The sequence below is a fragment of the Carya illinoinensis genome, chromosome 2 (genome assembly GCF_018687715.1).
Source record: "Carya illinoinensis cultivar Pawnee chromosome 2, C.illinoinensisPawnee_v1, whole genome shotgun sequence".
Taxonomy (NCBI): Eukaryota; Viridiplantae; Streptophyta; class Magnoliopsida; order Fagales; family Juglandaceae; genus Carya; species Carya illinoinensis.
In genome coordinates, this window is record NC_056753.1 from 338949 (window position 1) to 364019 (window position 25071).

At 37.4% G+C, this 25071-nt stretch overlaps 1 protein-coding gene across 2 annotated transcripts; it reads left to right on the top strand.

Moving 5' to 3' along the window:
• Nucleotides 1-1613: 1613 nt before the first annotated feature.
• Nucleotides 1614-19539, top strand: LOC122295765 (flap endonuclease 1). Of its 2 annotated transcripts, XM_043105005.1 has the most exons (18): nucleotides 1614-1816; nucleotides 1915-2031; nucleotides 2165-2223; nucleotides 2377-2436; nucleotides 2566-2619; nucleotides 2711-2759; nucleotides 2866-2913; nucleotides 3140-3205; nucleotides 3308-3358; nucleotides 3568-3687; nucleotides 3760-3844; nucleotides 4154-4235; nucleotides 16510-16624; nucleotides 16722-16778; nucleotides 16905-16951; nucleotides 17048-17102; nucleotides 18517-18701; nucleotides 19161-19539. In XM_043105005.1, exons 1-17 carry the CDS (start codon nucleotides 1805-1807, stop codon nucleotides 18685-18687), a joined length of 1248 nt encoding a protein of 415 aa, XP_042960939.1. In that variant the 5' UTR covers nucleotides 1614-1804; the 3' UTR covers nucleotides 18688-18701; nucleotides 19161-19539. The 2 variants fall into 2 exon arrangements, with proteins under 2 accessions (XP_042960939.1, XP_042960943.1); XM_043105009.1 differs by lacking the exon at nucleotides 18517-18701 and having other exon boundaries at nucleotides 1616-1816.
• The last annotated feature ends 5532 nt before the right edge of the window (nucleotides 19540-25071 follow it).

Genomic DNA, 25071 nt, shown 5'->3' on the forward strand with positions numbered 1-25071 from the left:
TCATTCTCCATTGTAGAATCTTTCCTCTTCTCATTGTTCAAATGATGAAGGATGAGTTCAATTTCAGAGTCAAAAGGTACTAAAATTCAAGTTTCGAGTATGTCATGCATTACTTAGGAAGCTTGAAAACAAAAAGAAAAATAAAAACAAAATTAAAAATTAAAACTAAGATAAAGAAAAATCAAATTAACCTAGAACTAGTTGGTATCAAAATTAATAGAAAATAAATTGTACCCGACAACGGCGCAAAAAACTTGTTATGAAAATTCGTAAGTGCACAAAATCGTAATAAGTAATATAGTGATAAAGAAGGATGTCAAACCCACGATGATTATTTACCTATTAACTATTAAAATTGTTCTAATTCTAAATTATTTGAAAATAAAGAAAAGTGGTGGATTTTGAATCTGAGAAATAAAAATAAAAAAAAATAAATTAAACAACTAATGAAGAATTGACCAAATATTTAAAAAGAAAAAGCTTTCACCTAAGAAGAAAAAATTAAGGCATTCAACTCACCCAACCAATCTAATCCCAAATTCTAACCATACAATCAATCAATTATTATTTTATTTGACGGCAAAATATTTTAACTTATATAAAACTCTATCTTGAGTAGAATTAGAATTACCCAACATACGATAACCCGTGATATGTATATGCAAATTTAAAAGCATTTGAATATATTAAGATTTAAAATATTTCATATAAAAGTCGCATAAATCACGTTGATACATTTTTGTCTTTGGTTTAATTCATGGCATGCATCATATGAAGTTACACTACATGCATCATCTCTCGAATTAACATGTATAACAAATCAATCAACTATTGACCAGATAACTGAAAACATTAAACTCAATCATGTATACTCAAGAGAAATGATAAAATTATGATCATATAGAAATAAGATTTGGAATTGTCATGTAAAGGTTACATTGATGTAGCCTTAGCAATAAAAATTACCTCATAATAGAATAAAAACAAATTATAATAATTCTATAATTTATAATGAGAATTGTACAAAGAGAAAATGAAAGAGTTAAGAAGGAAACTGCATATAAATCGAGAATCTCAATCGTCGCTAATTCCAATTCGGCCTCTGTCTTATTCTTCTTCTTTTTTCAAGTTTCGAATTCTTCTTCGATAATGAAAAAAATCTTCAATTTTTAAGGGTATGGTCGTCCTCCCTCTTATCTCCCCAAAACAAGATTCTCCAAATTGGTTGTTTTTCTGCCACTGTCTTAATGTGTTATTTTCTCTATCGAGATCTTTTATTTTTTTAAAGTTCTCTACATGAAAGTTGTAGGGATTTGTGTTAACTTTCCGTAGATACTCAAATTGCCTTTTTTGGACTTCTTTAGTAAAAGTTATGCTTAATAAAGAGTGTTTTAGAAAATTTGAAAAGTAATTTTTATTTTTATTTATTTTTACTCTTAATAAAGGGAATTTAAATTTGAAAGGAAAAGTTTCTTCTTTAATTCCAATTACTCTTTTAATTTATTTATTCTTAAATAAAAATTCTAATAAATAAAAAAATTAAACAAAATCTAACATAAGATTAAAATGTGACAAAATTTATAAAAATTAAACACATCAGCTGTCCTCTGCATGAAGCGCTATCCTGGGCTCCCAAAGTAAAGGGTGCTACCGTACAAAAAAAAGGAACAGAGTGCTAAATCAGGGACAGTAAAATGGAGTGGGCGGGAAATTAGCCAAAACCCTTGTTTTTTATTTGTTCTCCCACTGCCCTCACTCTTCTTCTCTCATTGATTCACAGCTTTACACACTACACACACAAATAATGGGTATAAAGGTATTTGATTTTCCAACTCCATCCTCCCCCTCTTTAATTCTATAATTTCTGAATTTTTTACTTATTCATTTGATGTAAATTGATGATGGGTCTGCTAGGGTTTAACAAAGCTCTTGGCGGACAATGCCCCAAAGGCCATGAAGGAGCAGAAATTCGAGAGCTATTTTGGCCGTAAAATCGCTATCGACGCCAGCATGAGCATTTATCAGTTCCTCGTCCGTACTATTTTCCTCCGTCTCTTTATTCTTTTTTTGGATGAGTTAATCCTTTATTTATACATGAATTATGTCAATATCAATGAGTATTTATTAGGATTCAGTATACGGGTGTGCTTGAATTTTGGTGCAGATTGTTGTGGGAAGAATTGGGACCGAGATGCTGACCAATGAGGCTGGTGAAGTTACTAGGTATGCTTCACAGACTTCTCTTTTATCAAGTAAATAAATACGTCTTGGTGGGAGATTATGCTAAATTAAGCGTATTTTGAATTTTTGGTGTCTTCACTTGAACTCTTTGTTTTGTGGAAATTGATGTGGGTCTTCTTTGGGGTCCGTTTACAGTCATCTGCAAGGCATGTTTACGCGCACCATAAGACTTCTGGAAGCTGGAATAAAGCCGGTGTAATTACATTCTCTACCTTGCACTTTTTCCTAAATTTTTTCAAGTGTAGGCAATGTTATTTCCACGTTGTTATACTTGGTATATTGGGTGAAGTGTGCCTTGCTAAGCAAGTTGAAAATTGGATTCAGCTATGTTTTTGATGGGAAGCCTCCAGATCTGAAAAAACAAGAGCTGGCAAAACGGTATTTTTCTTTCAGTTTACCTTCTTTATTTAACGTGATTAACAATATTACATGTGCATGCTAAATAACGGTTTCATTTTAACTGGTTTAGTTACTCGAAAAGGGCCGATGCTAGCCAGGATTTGGCAGAAGCCATGGAGGTAAGTGCATATTGATTTCATTGTTCATTTTCCATCTTGCTACTGTATTTGGTTTCATAGTACTTCACTACATGTATAACATAGTTGCCTTTTGTTTCCATTGCAGACTGGGAATAAGGAAGATATTGAGAAATTCAGTAAACGTACAGTGAAGGTGGGTTCTTTCCTCATATCCCTTTCCTTTGCTGTGCTATTTCGGCGTTCATGGCTAGTGTGGAACGTTAACAATCAGAACTGTAGTGTTGAATATTTTTGTTTTTGTTTTTTTTTTTTTTTTTTGTAGTTTTCAAGTGAAAAACTGAAAGGTTTTAGCCTTTAGGTATAGGATAAGTGAGAATTTGTGTGAGCTTTTGATGCCATCTACTCCTTACTTTTCGCAGGTGACAAAGCAGCACAATGAGGACTGCAAAAGACTGTTAAGACTCATGGGAGTGCCTGTAATTGAGGTGATATTATGTTCTTTAAAATAATTTACTGTTGGTGTGAGATTAAGAGAGTACACAAATTTATTCTTCTTGTAATGTGTTGGTGTGGCTTTGATTTCCAAGGCTCCTTCAGAAGCAGAGGCACAATGTGCTGCACTTTGCAAATCAGGAAAGGCAAGTATCTCTGTTTTGTGATAATTTGGTTATTTTGTGTTTATGGGTACACCCCGTTGAAAAGAATGATTATTCTATTTTTTCATTTGAATTTGAAACCGGTTAATGGTGTTTTCCACGACATTCTTCTAATGGATTAGTTCATCATCTTCTATTGTCCAACATGTTCAAAGTAAATGACACATTAAGAGTTACTTGATTTTTTTTAGGTTTATGCTGTGGCTTCAGAAGACATGGACTCCCTAACATTTGGAGCTCCCAGGTTCCTTCGCCATTTGATGGATCCTAGCTCAAGAAAAGTCCCAGTAATGGAATTTGAAGTTGCAAAGGTACTTGCTACTTTCAAATCTGATATAATTGCTCTCTATATTAGTTCACTGTTCTGATAATGACATTTTCAGACCTTGGAGGAACTAAATCTTACTATGGATCAATTCATTGATTTATGCATTCTGTCTGGATGTGATTACTGCGACAGCATTCGAGGTATTTTGGATTTTCATTTCCACTATTCAGCCTGCTATGAGTATTATTAGCATGTGTATACTTCTACATTTTCTTCATCCTTATTTTCATGTGTTTGTTGATATCTTTTTCTTAATTTCAAGAAAACTCCATGCATTGATTCTATAGATATAAATGATGCGCAAAAAGATGTGTTGCTTTTCAATAATTTTTTTCAAGTAATGTCATTTGTGAAGTGATTGAATATTTTTATTTTTAATATGCTGCATGTATTTCTTGAATGCTGAACCATGCATTTATTATATGGCGCAACTGTAATTTTTGCTACAGGAATTGGAGGGCAGACTGCTTTGAAGCTCATCCGTCAACATGGCTCTATTGAGAATATACTGGAGAACATAAACAAAGAGAGGTGTTTCTTGCATTTCAGTTTGTATGCGTTCTTCTGTTTATGTAGCTAACATGGTGAAATGATACATTACTAAACCCCTAGGGGTTGACTCAAGTGGTAAGGGTCTTGGTCTTGGTGGTATGCTCCTTCCTCATCTAAGATTCAAACCCTTGGGTGCAAATAATTTCTATGGCCTATTGGACTGGGGGAATTTCCCCTTGTGCATCCCCGAGATTAGTCAAGACTTTGTCCTAGACACCCGGTGCCAATAAAAAAAATGATTCATTACTACAAAGGAAAAAAGAAGGAAGAAAACATGAAAATCCTAGAGCAATGTTCAAATGAACTTAATCGTACAATTTGTTTTTGAAACCATCAAACTTTTGATAGCCTGAAAAATAATTGGATTGCAATTTATAGTATGATTCTCTTACCTTTCCTGTGTACTTGGGCTATGCCTTTTGCATTTTTTAATAAAATCTTTGATTTTTTTTTAATCAAAAGTATGATTCTCTTACCTTATAGATTAGCTGAAGTTAATTATTTATAAAAAAAGATTAGCTGAACTTGAAAGCCAGTTCAGTCAGCGGTTCTTATTTCATTGCTTGTAGATTTACTTGCATCAGCATTTATCTTTCTGGACTAGATTCTTATGGTCTTTTGCATGCTTGGTTCCCTATCAAAAAAGAAAAGAAAAAAAAAAAGGAAAAAGAAAAGAAAAGAAGGGACGTGCCTGGTCAAGTGGTTAGGTGCCTCCCTTTCCCATGGGAGGTCACATGTTCAAGTCTCCCCAAGAGCATTTTCTTGTGATTTAATTTTAAAACACCTCCAATTTTTCACACCGTACACCTTTCATTTCCTTGCTACTTGTGATCAATACTCCATGGACGGTATTTCTCTTCATGATTAGCATTATTCTGGAAGATATTAGGAGGCGTAATTGTTAAGGATGGGTACATGAAGGTAGTTTTTATAGAGACAGTTATTTGAGACTTCGCATGATGGAAGTCGATCATTTCGCATCATAGAGAGGGGAAGGAAGGTGACTAAAGAGTTAGTAACAAGTTCTTCAACAGTGTTCTGGGTTGTGTAGACTTTGGAAGAATGTTCTCAATCAGACGATAATAAGGAATTTATCAAAACTTCTGGCTTCGGTTGTAGTGCTTATATTGCAGAACTGTTCTCTAATGCTTATGTAAGATATTGGGCCATGGTAGAGTTTAGAGGTGGTTGCAGGAGAAGTATCATCATCGTCCTCGAAGAAGTTGAAGGTCAAGGTTGGAGAAAGATGGTTGTGGAGCTCTGTGAGATGTGTGGTTGTGTGGGTTAAGCCATAGGGAAGAAATAGGAGAGTGTTAAGTCTCTCATTGAGCGACCTTTGAAGAAAGCCACAAGCAATGTAACTGCTGCTAAGACATACACAGGCTATCGTGGGCTTTGCTCTAGCCATAAGAGGTGACGCCGGTAGAACAGAAGCGATACTGTGAAGAGCAACGTCAAATCAAGCACTGGAGGGTAGTATCGGGATATTGAAGGAGAAAGAAGTTACCGTTAGAGAGAAGGGTAGAGAGTGGAGGAATGATGAGCCGCCAGCCAAGAGTGTTTATGTAAGAAGGGATGGTGGCTCTCTGATCAAGGAGCATGATGCATAGAAGACTTCCATACTTAGCATAAAGGAGGAATTGATAGATTTAAGGGAGAGGCTCACAGGTCTAATAAATAAAATTGACAAAGATATGGACTTGGGCCAGGGCTCGGAAGTTGCCCAACTTGTCTCTATGTTATTGGGCTTACATGTGGGCTTGGGGAAACAAGAAAGTCTTGGGCTGAGAAGGGTAAGCATAAAGCCCATGAACCCATAGGGCATCTAGCCCGATGATGGTGGGTCGAACATGTGGGCCAATTGTAATACCCCGTTTCCATAGGATAGAGATGTTACTAACATACATAACATAATGCCCGGTAAAGAGATTCATAGATTCATATCCTAAAATACCTCATTTATTGAAAGCATTAACTAAACTGAACATAACTGTTTTTGAAACACGAAACTAAAAACATAAATTAAAAACATAAATTAAATCTACGTGTGACCTTTTATCCAAAAATCATAAAAGAAAACTAAGTCCTTGCACTAGATCTACTTCTAGTCCTCCAGCTTTACATTCTTACAATCATTATCCGTGACAGTTAAACGTAGGAAAAAAAGATAAACAAATAAAAATGAGTCGAATACTTAGTAAATAACACATCATACTGTAAAATATTACATAACTTATCATAGACTTAATTTTTGAAAGACTCTTCAAATTAAATATATCATTCACATATTCTCATGCATGTCTATTCATCATCAACATGAGCGAAAACATATATAATCATGGCAAACATATAACGTGAATGCATAAATTACTTGTTTATCTTATCTTTTACTTATTATATGGTGAACTACGCTTGAGTCTGTATCATCCGATAACTTTTCATGGCATGAAGTGAAACACGCTTGAGTTCGTGTTTCACTTAACATAAGGTGAACTGTGCTTGAGTCCGTGGCATCGCATAACATAATTTGTGGTGAACACGTTTAGGTCTGTGTCACCTTTTACATAACTTGTAATGAACATGCTTAGGTCCGTGTCATCCTTAACATATCTTGTGATGAACATGCTTAGGTCCGTGTCACCCCTAACATAATTTGTGATGAACACGCTTAGTTTCGTGTCACTCTTAACATAACTTGTGATGAACACACTTAGGTCTGTGTCACCCTTAACATAGCTTAGAGTGAAACATGCTTAGATCTGTATTTCACTTAACATATGGTGAACCGCGCTTGGGTCCGAGTCACCCTTAAACCTCTTATCTTTCTTAATGCATGAGAACTTATTTGATATCATGAACTTTTCTAGCATGGCATATACTTGTAAATGGCATAGCATAACATGGCATATCCTTGTACATGGCATAGCATAACATGGCATATTCTTGTACATGGCATATTCTTGTACATGGCATAATATGATCTAAACATAAAAATTCCATGACACGCATGATCTGAGTTCTATATGAACTTTACATAACATACTTGATCTAATACTTTATGATATCACATAGCATATATGATTTAATCACTACATGAACATGGTATACATAATCTGGCTATTTTATTACATGGCATACTTGACTTAAATTACTACATGAACATTTCATGGCTTACTTGTGATTTTAGAATCATTAACTCCATCGATCAACAAATTCATTCATACAAGCATGTCATAATTCATCAAAGATCGTGAAATGAATCCAACCTTGACTTAGCTCGTAGTGTAGCGTAGACAAACATCATATTTTCATATACCATTAGAATATTTACAATACACATGCAATTAGATGATCATACTAATTACCTTTTAGTGTTGCTTCCAAAATCTTACGTCGTAACTCGTGACTTATACGAGGCACTAATTGTCACTAACATTTCTAGAAAAAATGCGTCGTAGCATTATAAATACTTAAAATAATACCAAAGAGATAATTTAATAAATATTCAATTATACAAAGATTACATAAAATAATATTATTCAAAACTCATATCATACTACTTAATATTCTGTGTAAACATATATCTTAATGGAAAAATCTAGTTGTAAGCAATTCTGCGCACCAATATGTGAACCAATTCAATATGATTTGTCAGAAAGTAGACTTTATTAAAAACAGTGCCAATTTTTAATTTTGAATATGAAGGCATCAGTATTGGTACGCGAATTGGTACGCGGATTTGCTTGTACGTAGCAAAATTCTATCTTAATAATTTTATAAAAATTACTTAAAGGTCAATTGGAATATTAACCAAAATAATAGGCTAAAAATAATATAAAAGAATACTTTAAAAATATACTTTGAAATATGCTTAAAATCCTTTAAAAATAAGAAGGCCCAAGGCTCAATTAAAAAAAAAAGTCCACTTAAAACACTCAACAGTTTCTTAAAAGAGTTTCTGATTCATTCATACTTAAAATTTAAATTAACACTGTTTTCAATAAAATCTACTTTTTAACCAATCACATCACATTAGTGCACGGATTAGTGCACAATTGTGCTTGCAACCATATTTTTCCTTCTGAAAAATATAACCAGCCCACTTTAGACATCAAGCTCTCATGAATTCAACTCACTTAACTATATAATAGTTTCTAAATAAATCCAGCCCACCGAATTTAAAACATTAGCCTAGTTACAATCAAAACCCAGCCCTAGCAAAACTCAACTTAGTAAGAAGGGCTTTGTGGGAAGTCTGAAACATAGCAATTAAAAAGAACACAGCATCTGAATAAGGAACTGGACTTGGGAGAGGGAAGTTATGTGATACTCACCAAAAGAAGGAGGCTGAGGCGACGGTGGCTCTGGGGTGGCTGGGGGGTGGTCGGCGACAACATTGAACTCCCCGGAATGGTGGTGCGACATGAGAAAAAACAAAAGAGAGAGTTAGAGAGGAACTACCTAGCTGAGAATCACAAAGAGGGAGAGAAGGAAGGAAGATTCTGTCGTGGGCTTACTGGAAGGAGTGGGTTTGTCGGAGTTGGGCTGGCCGACGATTTCTACGGTTGTTTCCAGCGAGTTAAGTGTCTCGGTTGGCTGAGAGAGTGGTTTTTCTTGATTTGTTGAGGTTGTTACGATGGGTTAGTGTGTATAATGTTTTCTCTTTTTTGCTGAGGGTCTTGTGGATTTTATATAGAGGGAAAAAAAAAGGGTACTTGAGTCTTCAGGAGATTGGATAAAATTTAGAGTTGGGTGCTTGTTTCCAATCAGGGGACTACTCAACTGGGAACTAGAGGATGACTGTAATTTAGGAACCTATTCCTATGGGAATACCAACACTGAGAGGATAATGGTTTTAAGGTGGGAACGAATTCTAATTCAAAACTATAACTAATTTTAGCCAATAGTTATGGTGACTCTACTTAAATTAACAATAATAGTAATAATAATAGTAAAATCACACTTTTGGGGTCTGGATGTTACACCAATACACCTTCGAGCTTGGGTTGACCTTTGGAGCTGCTCAACAGTCATTGGTGGTTGTCAATCTCTGGACCGGGCCGCCACAGAATAGAGTGACGAAGGAAAGCGAGCCGGTGGTTGATATCTCGGCTGAGGAGGGGGCGCCGATGTTAAACACAATGGACTTTGGGCTGGTTTTTTACACTGAAAATGTTAGTCGGACTGTCCAAACCAACGGGAACACCTTTGTTCCACCCAGAGAGTGCTGTCGTTGGAAATGAGTGAGCTTTTGAGCCTGGGAAATGATCCAACAGATGTGGAATTGTGAAGAGGCTACAGAGGTAACAGGAAAACCTCAAACACCGTGATGGTTGTGTTTGAGTCTAGTGGGACTGAGGGAGAGGATTGGCAGAGGTTAGGTCTAGCCTTAGACAGTGTTGGTGTGGTAACATTATGCCCATCTTTGTGTGAAGATGCTTGTTGGGAAGAACCAACTCCTTTGTTTTCTCTACATCCAAGCAAAAACAACAACATCTAGGCTTCAAATTGGTTTCTACACAAGGCAAAGGAGATTCAACACTGTGTGGGGATTTTGTGTGATGGTTTTGAGGACCAGTTCATTAGTCTCCTTGCAATTATAGAGGCTGGAAAGACTCATTCTGGATCATCCGGGGAGCTCACATCAGTTAAGAAGAGAGCAAGAGAGTTAAAAAGACTTGACTGGACAGTAAATGATGGAACAAGAGAAAAGAGCTCCAACCGTGAAAGATTGAAGGGAAGGACAATGGGGGTGGTTTTATGAAACCAAAAATTGTTTCTTGGAATGTGAGGTGGCTGAAGGAGAAGGAAAATGCCTCAAAGTCAGTAATTAGGTTCGTAAATGGAAGGTAGACATTGTATGTTTGCAAGAAACGAAATGGGCAATTATCCCCCTTCACATTATTAGGAGTTTGTCAGGTTGTAATCAATTGTGGTGGCATTACTTACCATCCAATGGAGCTTCGGGAGGTATTTTAGTGATGTGGGACAAAAGGGTGATGGAAAAGATAGAGGATTGCTTGAGGGATTTTATGGTAGCTTGCTTGTTTACGAATGTCATGGATGGATACCAATGGGCTTTTGAAGGAGTTAATGGACCTAATCTAGATTGCACACGAAGCTTATTATGGGATGAGCTGGCTGGACTAAGTAACATATGGGACCTACGTTGGTGTATTGCTGGCGACTTCAACGTCACTCGATTCCCAAGTGAAAGATCGGGTGGTTCTAGCTTTAACCCACCAATGGTCGACTTCTCTAACTTCATCTCTGAACAAGATTTATTGGATATTCCTCTTGTTGGTGGTTCATTCACTTGGTCAAGCAACCAAGAACACCCTTCTTGGTCAAGGCTTCATAGATTTTTAATTTCACTAGATGGGGAGACACACTATCCGCACCTTATTCAAAAGAGACTTCCTAGGTTGTGTTTAGATTAGTTTCCCATCCTCCTGGATTGTGGAGGTCTTCGTAGAGGGCCAAAGTACTTCAAGTTTGAGAACATGTAGTTGAAGTCAAAGGGATTTCTTGATAGTCTGACAACGGTGGTCTTCTTACTATTTTTTATGGAAATCCCAGCTATATCCTGGCTTGCAAATTAAAGTCCCTGAAGAAAGATTTGAAGGTGTGTAATGAGCAAGTGTTTGGCATTGTGGAAGGCAAAAAACAAGAAAAAAAGAAAACTCTTTTGGAGGAACTCAAGGGATGGGAGAGAGTGGAAGAGGAAAGGGAACTATCTGAAGCAAGAGGGCTCGTAAAACCCAAGTGACTATGGACATTGAACGGGTTTCTCTTTTGGAATAAATATCATGGAGACAAAAATAGCGAGCATTATGGTTGAAGGACAGAGATAGATGCACCAAGTTTTTCCATTGTGTGGCTAACTCACATAGAAGAAACAATGCGATAGAGATGTTGATGATAGGTTTTTTTTTTTTTTTTTTTTTTTTAATTGGCATTAGGTGTCTAGAAATAGTGTCCTGACTAATCTCAGCGGTGCATAGGTCCTCAGCAATGAATTTCCCACAAGTGCACCTGGGTATTTCAAGGAGAAAGAGAATTCCCTAGTCTAATGGCCCCTAGAGATTATTTGCACCCAAGAGGATTTGAGCCTTAGACTTGGGGGAAGCATACCCCTAGCCCATGGCCTTTACCACTTGAGTCAACCCGTAGGGGTTAGATGTTGATGATAGATGGGGTGGCTTCCTCCAACCAAACCGAGATTGCAGATCACATTGTCAATTACAATGAGAGTGCTTTCTGAAAAAATTTTATTGGAGACTGAGACTTGATGAGCTTGCTTTTGATGTTCTTGACTCACAGGAAATGGAACAACTGGAAAGGTTGTTTGATGAGTTAGAGGTTAGGGAAGTATTAAAATGCATGGCGGGTGACAAAAGTCTTGCTTTATCACTAGTTGGGAAGTGAAAGGTTTGAAAAAAAGTCTAAATGCAACTTTTATAGCACTTTTTCCTAAAAAACTTGGCGCTGTAGAGGTAAAAGATGGAAATAAAAATGGAATTCATAGATCGTAGCTTTATCACTAGCATTTGGGGTTGTCCATTTGTAAGATGGGTATTTCTTGCTTCAAGGGGAGCCTCCGGGGGTATCCTTATTATGTGGGATTCAAGGATGGTTGAGTCTATTGAGGAGTGTTGGAAATTTCATGGCAGCGTATTCGTTTAGAAATGTGGAGGATGGTTTTTGTTGGTGTGTATGGGCCGAACATGGACACTCATAGGAAGGTCCTTTGGGAGGAGTTAGTCAGTTTGGGCAGCTGGTGGAACTTACTATGGTGCATTGGAGGTGATTTTAACGTCACTAGATTTCCTATTGAAAGATCAGGAGATGTAAGGTTTAACCAAGCAATGCATGAATTTTCTGAATTTATCTTTGATATGGATTTGGTGGATTTACCACTTTTTGGTGGTGAGTATATTTGGTCTAATAATCAGGCGTGGTCTTGTTTAGATAGATTTTTGGTGTCTCCCTCATCGGAGGCATAGTACTCTACGGTGTTGCAGAAAAGAATGGATAGAGTTTGCTCGGACCATTTCCCCATTGTTCTAGATTGTGGAGGTATTCAAGAGGGTAAACGATACTTAAGTTTGAAAATATGTGGCTGAAAGTTGAGGGCTTTGTGGATAAAGTGAGGTCGTGGTAGACTTTGTACTCGCTTGAGGGTTCATGCTTTATATTGGCTGGGAAATTGAAAGCCTTGAAGGGGGACTTGAAGAGGTGGGATGCAGAAGTTTTTGGGCTTATTAATGATAAAAAAAGGTTTCTTATGGAGGAGTTAAAGGATTTGGAGGAAAGGGAGGTGAGTGCGCTTCTTTCAGAAGAAGACTCTTGCAGGAAATTAGCTATCTCTTTGGAATTGGAAAGGATGTTACTAAATTTCATGGAGACAAAAGTCAAGAGCCATTTGCCTGAAGGAAGGAGACTGTTGTATGAAATTTTTTCATTTGTTGGCTAATTCACACCGTAGGAATAATGTTATCGATGTGCTTCAGGTTGAGGGACAGGTTTTTTCCAATCATGTGGATATTAAGAACCACATCGTTAATTATTACAAAGAATTACTTGCGGAAAAATTCATGGCGGCCCAAATTGGATGGTATGCACTTTGAGAATATTGATCATGCTAGCTCTGAGTGGCTGGAGAGACCTTTTGAAGTTGATGAGGTTCTTCGGGTGCTTCGTGGGATGGCTAAGGACAAAGCACTGGGGCTGGATGGGTTCTCAATGGCCTTCTATTATGAGTGTTGGGATGTCGTGGGGGAGGATATTATGAAGGTTTTCCAGGAGCTATACACTTTTGGTAAATTTGAAAAAAGTCTTAATGCATCCTTCATTGCTCTAATCCCTAAGAAAGTTGGAGCAGTGGAGATGAAAGATTTTTGACCGATCAGCCTCATTAATGGGATATACAAGATTATTGCAAAGGTGCTGGCCAATCGCATTAGTAAGGTTTTGAGTAGTATTATAACAAAACCCCAAAACGCATTTGTGAAGGGGAGACAAATTCTGGATTTAGTGTTGATTGCCAATGAATGTCTGGATTGTAGACTCAAGGAGGGTAAACCAGGTCTCTTGTGTAAGCTAGACATGGAGAAGGCCTATGACCATGTAAATTGGGATTTTTTGTGCTATTTACTTGCGAGATGTGGTTTTGGGGAGATATGGATATCATGGATTCGGCATTGTATAACTACAATCTGCTCTTCGGTTTTGGTGAATGGAACACCGGAGGGATTCTTTAACAGCTCCAAGCGATTAAGACAAGGGGATCCCCTATCCCCTTTATTGTTTGTAATTGTTATGGATGCTTTGAGTCGCATGTTGAGTGCAGCTATTAGTAGAGGTTTTATTGCTGGTTTCTCAGTGGGAGGGATTACTATATCCCACCTATTATTTGCTGATGACAAGCTGCTGTTTTGTGAGCCGGACAGTGTTCATGTGCAGTATTTGAGAGCTGTTTTGCTTTGTTTTGAAGCGGTTTCAGGTCTGAAGGTAAACCTCTCGAAGTCTGAAATGGTCCTTGTGGGTAGTGTGAACAATATTCAAGGTTTGGCATCTATCTTGGACTGTCAGATTTCTTCACTGCCTTTGCAATACCTTGGTCTTCCATTGGGGCCAGGGGTCGACCAAATCTATTTGGGATGTAGTGTTATAAAAAATTGAAAGAGGATTGGTTGGATGGAAACGGTTATATCTGTCCAAGGGTGGTAAATGGACTCTCATTAAAAGTCCGTTATCTAATCTCCCCACGTATTTTCTTTCCTTATTTTTGATACCTGCAAGTGTGGCTTCTCGTATTGAGAAAGCTTTCCGTAATTTTCTTTGGGGAGGAATAGGGGATAAAGCTAAAATCCATCTCGTGGTGTTGGGATAAAGTTTGTTCTCCTATTCAATGGGGAGGACTGGGGGTGCGAAATGTAAGGGTTTTCAACAAAGCTTTATTGGGGAAATGGTTGTGGGGGTATCGTATTGAATGAGAGGGCTTGTGAAGAGAAGTGATAGAGTCTAAGTATGGGAGTATTCGCCTGGGGGGCGGGGGGGTTAGTGCTCTAACAAAGTTAGGAGGACACGTGGAGTGGGACTGTGGAAAAACATAAGAGCTGGTGGGGATAGATTTTCTCAATTTTTCAGAGTTACAATTGGCAGTGGCAACAATGTTTTATTTTCGATGTTTGGTGCAGGGACATGGCTCTTAAGCAGGTGTTTCCTATGCTTTACGAAATTGCATGCGATAAAGAGGTTGTTGGGGCTGATTTATTGATACGCTCTAATGGTGCTGTTCATTGGAATGTGAGATTTTCAAGAGCGGCTCAAGATTGGGAGTTGGACATGTTTTGTGGTTTTTTTTTTTGACTCATTATATGTTATATCAATTGGAAATGAGATGAGGGATAGGCTGTCGTGGAATCCAAGTGGAAATAAAAAATTCTCAGTGCGATCCTTTTATTCGTCTCTCTTGGGTTTATCAAATGGTCATAGCTATCCTTGGAAGGCTATTTGGAAGTGCAAGGTACCTTCCAGAATTGCATTCTTTGTCTAGACATTTATTGGGTGGATTCTTACCTCAGATAATCTGAGAAAACGTGGGTTCATTATTTCAGATTGGTTATATGTGTAAATGTGATGGGGAATCAGTTGATCATCTCTTATTACACTGTGAAGTGGCTCGGTGTTTATGGTATGAAGTTTTTAATAGGATAGGGGTGGCATGGGTCATGCCTAGAAGTGTTTGGGATCTTATGTGCTGTTGGAAAGGTATTTGGTGAATGCTCCAAGCCTTGCTTGGCAAATGGTTATAGAGATTTCACTATGAACAGGGGGCCTTGTGGAGAATCATCATCGCATTGAAGCAAGGGGAACCGTGGGGAAGGATAGTGTTCTGATGAGGTAAGTGGGCCTTATGGAGCGGGGCTATGGAATCATATAAGAAGAGGTTGGGACACATGTAGCAAATACTTGCTTTATTGTGGGTAAGGGATTGAAAGTCAAATTTTAGCATGATGTATGGTGCGGCAATAGGGCACTTAAGGAAGTTATCCACAAGTTTATGGCTTAGCACAAATGAAAGAAGCCTTGATTGCAGATCTATTAATCATCTCCAATGGTCTTCCCCAATGGAATGCTAAATTCCTTAGAGATGTACAAGATTGGGAAATTGATGTTTTTTTGGCATTCTTTGACCTTGTGTACTCCTCCCGTTTCTTGGGGGGAGTTGAAGACAAGATATGGTGCCCTTCTAAGAAAGGGATATTCACATTCTGATCTTTTTACCACACAATGACCACGCATAACATAAATACATTTCCATGGAAGAGCATTTGGAAGATAGGCACCTCTAAAGGCAACATTTTTTTGTATGGACGGCTTCTTTGGGGAAGATTCTCACTCTAGACTACTTGCGGAAATGTCGAATCATAGTCATGGATTGGTGTTGTATGTGCAAGAAGAGCAGAGAGTCCATTGACCATCTACTACTTCATTGTGAGATCGCTGTGACGTTGTGGATTGAAGTTGTTGCTCGTTTGGGATTAGCTTGGGTGATGCTGAGAAGGGTAAGTGACCTCCTAGCTTCTTGGAGAGGCATTCAGGGCAATTTTCAAATTGCATCCATATGGAAGATGGTACCAATATGTGCCTATAATGGTGCATTTGGAGGAGAGGAATATGATTGAAGCTTTGAAGATCAAGAGCGGTCAATGGATGAGCTTAGAACTCTGTTTTTCAATCCTTTACTCCATTGGTTGATTGTAATTGATTTTCATAGCATAACCTTCCATGATTTACTTGTATAACTAAACTAGCATGCTTGGGTGTTGCTCTTGTATATGTCCCGTATGCTTGGGCTTTTGCCTACTCTTTTGATCAATAAAAACTTGTTTACCAATAAAAAAAAAGGTTCTTTGCATGCTTGGTGATTTATCTGATAGCATTTTCTTTGAGATTCTTCCATTTTTACCGTTGTTTGTGAAATGTTTCTATCATGGAAATATAGCAAAGTCTAGCTTCCTTATAGACTGTAATTTTTTCAGCTATTGTGAATGTAACCCATGTTACACGATTTTCTATCTACAAATTATGTGTCTAATTATCACACAGATCTATGTTACTAGCTTGTGCAAATTTAACGTCTGATTATTTTATGGAGCGTTCTAGCTAATGGATAATTTTTTATGATGGCATACTTCTGTTCCATTTTTTTTACCAGTTTTAATCATATTTGCTCTATAATTAGGTTCCATATACCAGATGATTGGCCATATCAAGAGGCTCGGCAGCTTTTTAAAGAACCAGTAGTCTATACTGATGAAGAGCAACTTGAGATTAAGTGGACTGCCCCAGATGAAGAAGTAATTAATCTTTTGTTGAAAATTGCTTGTAGTATAAAGTTTTGTTTTAAATGTTCTGCATTTTAGAGAGGTTGCCTTGTCTTGTCATTTTATACAGGGACTGATTACCTTCCTTGTGAATGAAAATGGATTCAACAGTGAAAGAGTGACAAAGGTGTGCGATTTGTTATCACTATAAAGTTCTTAAATTGGTTTTTCATGAGTTTATATTGCTATTTGGAATGATAAGGAAAGATCTATGCTTAATTATCTTGGTTTGTCTGTTTGTCTGTTTGTCTAGGCAATAGAAAAAATTAAAGCAGCCAAGAACAAGTCATCTCAGGGCCGGTAGGTCTTATAGGAATGGGAATGAGCTCTCGAAGTTTTCTTTTAAAACTTCTTTCTTGGTCGGTGATGTTACTAGTAATACTATTTTTTTGGCAGATTAGAGTCATTTTTTAAGCCAGTTGCTAACCCACCTGCACCTATTAAACGAAAGGTATGTTTCAACTATGTACTCAAGGTGTAGTTCCTCTACACAGATATGACTTCTGAGGTTAATGAAATATTTATATTTAACAGAAATTTTCTTCATCCTGATTTTATCATTCCCAATCACACTTGTTATGCAACACATTTTCGGTGGTAGCCATTTAAGTGGGTGATGAAGAAGCTACTTGAATTGTGCCACATCAACAAGTGTGACTGAGGATGACAAGGTTTAGGATGAAGAGCATCATTGCTCTATATTTAATCTTCATGCTCTGACTTGGATCACTTGGTTCATTTAATGAATTATCAATAAAGACTGCTCATTCATAACTCTTCTTGTTGCTTATCATACGTAAGGCTGCATTTATTGTTGTTATTAGTCTAAATACATTTATAGTTGAATTATTTTCCTGCCAAATGCTAATTTTCTCTCATGGCTATGAACTTGGAAGTAAGCTCTCATATCCTTATTAAATCACATTAGCTAGAAAGTGGGCAGTTGCCAGTAATATTCTATAGAGTGACTATCTAGTGGGAAGATATAGATTCCTCCTTGTCTGATTTATTTTCTTAAATGCCAGATATATAGTTTGATGCACACAAGATTTGGTGCTTGATGTTGCCCGTGCATGGCTATATCACAAAGTCTTTGTGCACTCTCTCTCTCTCTCTAATTTTTTCAATGTAAACAAATTTGTTAAAAACTAATTATTTTTCTTTGTGCTACAAGTATCTGTATGCCCCAATATTGAACATGGGAAAGAGAAAGAAGGTTAAGATGAGGAGAGAAGGTGGAGCAATAATTTCCAACACAAGAAAAGATATACCTGGCTGACAGCCTTTTCAGCATTCATCCCTCCCATGTTTGCCTCTGAATTTTGATTTTCTTCTTTTTTTCCCATTTTCATTTGACTCTCACCGTTGGATCTACCTCCTTAGATCTTTGCCACATCGGTCTAGATTTAGATGTGTGGTACGGTCTGCTTGGCTCGGCTGGGAGGCCTTCTTTAGTTTGGAACCAAAATTATTTCAAATTTCTGAACCATTTATTTATCCACACCTACCACATCCCAAAACAATACGAGGAAGGGTAGGGAGAAGTTCAAAATTTTAAGAATCTATCAACTCTAGGATCGAGATTCTTTACAATTTTTTTGTCCAAATTGAATTATCTAATCTTCTCTCCACTGCAATTTTTTTTTTTTTTTTTTTTCAGCTTCCCCACTGCTAACTGATCTAAAGCTTCTAATCTTCAGACTATTTAAACCTTTCTCATCCCATACCTTTTTGTGTCATATAATCTTTTCCTTCCAAATATCTCAAGTCAAGCTGAGTGGAAAGCCTTCCAATTTTTTTTTATTGATCTATTTGGAAGTCTAGATCTGTTTGGCTACTTAATTTCTTCCTACACTGAATGTCAGGAAAGCAAATGCGTGCTTAGATCTCCCAGACCAGCAATTGGGCATAAGATGTTTTCTCTTCATGCATCTAGGTCCGGGCTCATGGTCCATGCCAGCTTGAGCTTGCCAATCCTGGCCCTAGGTGTCAAGAACTCCACATCATTATTCAGAGGTGTCATCTTCAGAGCATGAAGCTCAAAACCCTGGTGATTTGTCTGAGGCAATCTACGCTTATTTCTATTCCAATTAAATCATTAACAAAATTGATTATCCTGGGCAGCATCATGCATCCGGGGTTTCCTCCCTTGGGGTAGTCCATAATGACTCCACACCATCAAAAAAATGGGAAAAAAACTTTTAACAGCGTTAGAGTTTTGTAAAGTGATTTTTGCTTGGGAGACATACTAGAGTTTTCATATGGTGACTTTATGTGATTTGCGGCAGATCCTTCTTTTCCGGGTGTGACCTTGCTTAGTCGTTTTCAGTATGTAGAGTCTTTCTTTGTGGTTCAATTATCAAGTGTTAGTGGTAATAGTTAATTTTACTAATGTGAGAATATTTTAAGAAATTTCAAGCAATTATAAATGCTGGAATTAGACACTTTGGAAATTGCTTAACTTCATAGTTTACCTCTGAGGTTCTTTGTTTGCTCACCAATGTGACAGGAAACACCAGAGAATGCTGGTAAAGAAACTACTGACAAAAAGTCAAAGTCTGGTGGTAGTAAGAAGAGGAAGTAGTTGACTTAGCATATCTATCTCAATGTAGACTGATGGAACCAGCCGAATTCTGATTAGGTTGGAATTTTGAACTCAACGATGTATCCTCCAATTTAATGGTGCAGTGCAGTTATTTATTTGTTATTTTCATCCACACTTGACAAGATTTTTACTTCTAGCCAACATGTAGTGGAATCGTGTAAACTACCTTAGAATTTATTGAGAAGAGAAAACCTGACACCATTATCAAAATATACCCAAATATTGATTTATAATAAATAGATTTTGGGCGACTGGTTGGTACCAGCGAAGTAGGCTTCTGAAATGGTGCTCTTCACTTCTATCATCCAAGAAACTAATTAATGAAACAACGTTGAAATCGAGATTGGTTCAAATCTCGGAAATTATGGTATGCATTAACTGTGGCCGACTTGTACACACCATGGCGCCTTCATGGTTGGCACTGCCTGGATGTGCTCGTATGCTGATCAGGGCAGTTTGAGATCTCAACAAGATGCAGCAACGCTGTGGGTGCTTTACACAATCAAATGTGGCAGTAGGAGATTTGAGAATGTAATCTTTTTGCATCGTTTTGGTTTTTGAAATAATCGTCCAAGAATAACGTCTCGTGTCCTTGGTATGCTGAATATTAGTCTGTATGGCTAGGGCTGAAAAGCAACCTACTGATCAGTCATTTTGAGTAGTCCAAACTGACCGAAGTGACGGTAGAGAACATGTCAATCCAGCTTTGGCTAGACTGTTCATCAGTTTGGGCCAATGGTCAACCCCCGGTTCACTAGCAAACACCACACCAAACCCAGGTTTTACTCTTTCACAGGTTCTTCCACTCGCCTAGACCCATTTCTCCCTCAACCCTTCTCAAACTAGCCCAGGCTCTCTTCTCCTTTCTTCTTCTCTCACTCGATCCTCTCTCTCGCCCAGGCCTCTCTTCTCTACAATCTTCTTATCTCACTCGATCCTCACTCCAACACTCTTGCAAATCCCTCCTCAACAATTTCATTGCGTGGCTTTCGTGAGAGCTTGAGAAGAAAACATTGCAGACGAAGTTCAATTTCGTAGTTTGTTTGCTCTTCGGCTCTGGAAACTGTAAATGGCTATTGCCTCGTGCATATCTTTCATCTCTTTCTCTACTTCAAGTTTCCGTCCCAAACTTGATTTTTGAAATTGCTCTTTCATGCCCCTAATTCTTAAGGCAAAGTTGTAAAAAAACTTAATTGCTAGCACTCAGGTCAGTGCCTTGTCTCCCATTGTTTCTAAGAGGTCAACCCCACCAATAACGTCTTTCAATGAGGTATGGATTTGGGGCGGTTTTACTTGTTTGTAAATTTTATTTTCTGGGTTGTGTTTGTTTGTTGAATTTCTATTGTTGTTGGTTGTTATGTAGATGATTGAATCCCTGATAAATTGAGTGGACTTATAAGAGTATGAAGCTGAAACTTCACTGGAGTTTTTATTGAATGATGCCAATGAGGCATTGATCAGTGCTTTTCTTTTGCTGCTGAGAGCTAAAGGAGAGACATATGAAGAAGTAAAAGTTCTATTCTTTGGGATTCTCTCAGAGTTTATCGTTATTGGTATTTTGAGAGAATAGCATTCCCCCTTTTTTATAATATATAATAGTAGCCATTCTATTGATCATTTTTGAGTGAATCCTAAACAAGACTATGATATGCACGACATGGATATAATTATTTATTAGACTAGAAAAATTCTTCTAATGTGTAATACCTGACACATTCTTCTGATGTATAATACTTGATACATTCTGAGTCCACCCAGGTTTGCTAATGTTGAATCGCCTAAATGCTTTATTAAGAACTTACATCTCTGAAATTTTTCTCTGAAGGTTACAAAGCATATTCTTAATCTTGAGACTAGTGGGGACTTAGTAAAAGTGTAATTCGTGGTTCTTAACGATTAAACAGGTTGTGGGATTGGCAAGGGCCATGCTCAAGCATAGTGTGAAGGTAGAAGGGTTAGTTGATGCAGTCAATATTGGTGAAACAAGTGGTGATGGAGCAAATACAGTGAACATTTCCACAGGGGTTTCAATACTTGTTGCGACAATGAGCTGGGTAGTGGGGGAAGGAGGACAATGTACACCAGTTGGGAAGGACGTGGGACAATGTTTGGGGGGGGGGGGTGGAGATGCGGGACAACATTTTGGAGGGTGGTGAAAGATGCGGGACGACGTAATGTAATGGGGAGAGGGAGAGTTGACAACCAAAGAACTGAGAGATGATAGAGAGAGGATTCGAATTTTGGTTGAAGAAGGGAGAAATCAAGGATGTCGCTGCGTTTGGATGTTGAGTTGAGGTTAGTTGAATTGAGTTGAGTTCAGTTCTTTATGAATAATAGTGAGTAGAGATGGATGAGTGAGTTCTGTGTGGCTCATCTAAGATGAATTTAGATGTATTTATATGTTAAGATGAATTTAGTAGTATTTATAGGAAGTTGAAAAATGTTGTAGATCTCATATGTAAGGAAGTTTTGAATTGAAATGAATTTAGTAATTTGAGAGTTGTGTGTTTGGATATTAGACTTAACTTAAAATTAAACTGAATTGAGTTGATCTCAGTGCATTCTAACAACCAAACTAATCTTTAACCAAAACCACTCCGTTTGGCTTATTAAGTCAAACGATGTTGTCTAATTTATTTTTTTCGTTACTTTTCAATTGAAATAACACAATTTAACTTATTTAAATTAAATAACATCATTATGTAAATATAAAAAAATATAAATATACATAATCGATGGGTTCATTGGTTTGAACCCAATGCAAACAAAGGAATTAGAATGATTTTTCTCGATTTTCGCCTAGTTGGACCACTAGCCTACCGGTTTTTCACCGGTTTCGGCATTTAGCGGTTGGTTCAAGTCGATCTCGATTGATTTTGTTTGTTTCTGTTCACCAGCTGAGGAATGATATTGCCCTAAAACCGAGCTTGACTAATTTTAGACCCTGAGGAGAAGCTTCTCTCTCCCATAATCTGCAACCTGAATTCTTTCAAGTCAAACATTTATGCTACTTTGGTGTTTTTACCCATGGTTCCCCGATCCAATTCTGAGAGCAGTCGAAGTCCAGAATGAGGCACTAGATTTGAAATTTAATTAGTTTCCAAACATATTATGAAAGCAAGCATATAGTGATTATGCTATTGAGGCATTATAATTTGGGGAACATAAATTGATTATGCTATTGCTTTATATATAGAGAAGTGATGGTGATCAGATCCAAAACAGCTCTAAATTCACAAAAAACTAAAACAAAACAAGCTTTGAAGGAAAACATTCCACACATTCTCATTGCACTATGTACAGATATATATAGTCTCGGCTATGCTCCTATTTTGTATGTTATTCAAGGAAACAAAATAAAATAACAGTCCCTTGCAATCCAATGTGCTACAATGGTGGAAATAATATCACACATTGATTTGTCTGCTACGAATCTTCTGATCATTTAGCATGAATCATAGATGACTGAGTAGTATCCACAGCCATGACATAGGTGATTGTCATGTGCTCCTTGACTGCTACCTGCATGCTGATATGTGAATCTTTAACCATGAGCTTATTTAAATAGAGAAAACTTGGCAATCGTCAGCCCTACTTTGAAAATGTTAGATACTTGTTGGCCTGTTCAAATGTACTTGGCTGCAAAGTTCATCCTAGCCCATCAGATCGATATTTTCTTGTATGCTCTTTGAAAGGGAATAAAACAGACATAACTAACTTTCTCAAGGAGATGACAATCCCAAAATGCCTATCTTGTACAACAAACTCGAGCAAACCCATGAACAAACACTTTCCCAATCTAAACCTAATCGCATAATTGCAATTGTAAGAAGCATGGAATAGAGAAATGCTTGATAGTTTTATCAATGCTTAAACTCTTGAACCTCTATGAACACTTGGACAATTGGGAACGAGCATTATCCCATCCCATCCTTCAACCTTTCCATATTTAATGTGTGAGATGGAAGGGTGCCCACATGGGTAGACCCCTCCTATGCCATAATTCCATTCGTTACATGCTTGAGAATAAAAGTGGTAACGGTCACTTTATTACAAGGATTAAAGGCTTGCCTAAGGTCGTGAGTCCTTAGACTGTTCTCATACAATCGTAAAAAAGTACATAATCTCTCTCTATTTCAATTCTCTCTTGAAAAAGTATCTAGGTTATAGATGTATTAAGTGTTACTCTAGTTTATTCTATGTAGTACACTTCACCCCCAAGAGGAGACGCTTGAAGCTTGTTGGATTATTTGTTCAGGCTGGATAGACTTGTAGAGCAACTTAATAAGTTGTGCTTAAGGTATTTCGCTATTCACTCTTACATTGGTATCAAAGTCCATTTTTAAGTTGCTTCCAATTTACCCAAAGCCTTCTTTTTTTCCGCATATATTTTAATTGTGATGAGTGCCATTATTATTATTTTTTTTTTGAGTTTTAAAAATTATGTTGGCTAAGCCGCTGTAAGCACTAGCAGTGCCACCTGCACTGACAACAATGCTACAACACTTGGGAGATGAAGTGCCCGCGCACCTGAGAGATTTACCGCACACTAGGGGCACTGACAGCTAGGACTGTTCATCTGGGCCGGATTTTTGTCTGGCCCAGTTTGGAACAAGATATTCGGATTCCGATTTCGAGTTTCTGCTCGGATTTAATTCAGGTCGGAACCCATATTATGAAAATCGGATTTATCCGGTCCAAACCCAGGTATGAAATCCAGGTTCCATATTCATAATCCGATTAACTAGGATTGTATATAAGGGAGTGAAAAAAAGACCCTTGCTGGCTCTCGTCTACCCTTGCTAGCTCTCCTCTCTCTCTCTCTCTCTCTCTCTCTCTCAACAGACGAAACCCTAGCCGCACTTGCACTTACACTTGGTTTACTCCATTTGCACACCTAGTTGGACGGGAATCTTACATCAACATACAACTCAATGAGAAGACAAGCGTCCATATTGCCGACTATGACCTCTCTCTCCTCATGACTGGTGCTACCAATACTAATGTGATCTCCTTATGACAAACCCTAACCTTTTCTCTGTTTTGCTATTTTTGCTCTATTTTGCCGTTCCCTCTTCTCTCATAACTCTCTCTCTCACACTTTGATAACTCTCTCTCTCTCTCTCGATCAGTGAATAATGCCTTTGAACAAATCTTATGTGGGTATGAAGTATATGCTCTTGTTTGCTAGATGTGGGTGTTTTTTGTTATTTTGTTAAGCATGGGTTTTTTTTTTTTTTTTTTTTAAAAAAAAGGTTTTTGAGGGTTTACGTTTTGGTTCTTCTGGTTCTCATGATTTGTTGTTAATAGCCATATAAATGAATGATCAAAGACCTGCTCTTTGTTTGGCCCCTTTGATATTTTGTGTTTGGATAAATTGGATATTTTTGCAATGTGCAAGTTTCTTTCGGAGGGGAAGTATTCGTTTAGTGTTCTCTATTTTCTATTGCAATTGTGCTGGGTGATGGGGGCTAGTGTCTTGTTTGTATCAACATTATACTTTTTGCAAAAATTTTCCCTATTTGCAGGATGGTATAGTTTGCCACAGTTTCATATCTCAGAAAGACAAGTAAGAATATTCTCTCCTCTCTTTAGTTTCTTGTCAATGTTAATGCCTTTTCTCCTAGATGTATGTTCTGAGACTCCCTTGGGAAAAAGTGCATGTTAATGTTTGACTTTCAATATATTTTCTTCTGTTTCCATATTTGCAAGAGGGTCCCAAACCAGTGCTAATATTTTATCATAATATATATTATGATAGTAGTAGTAGTAGTAGTAGTAGTAGTAGTAGTAATATTAACAATAAATATTATAA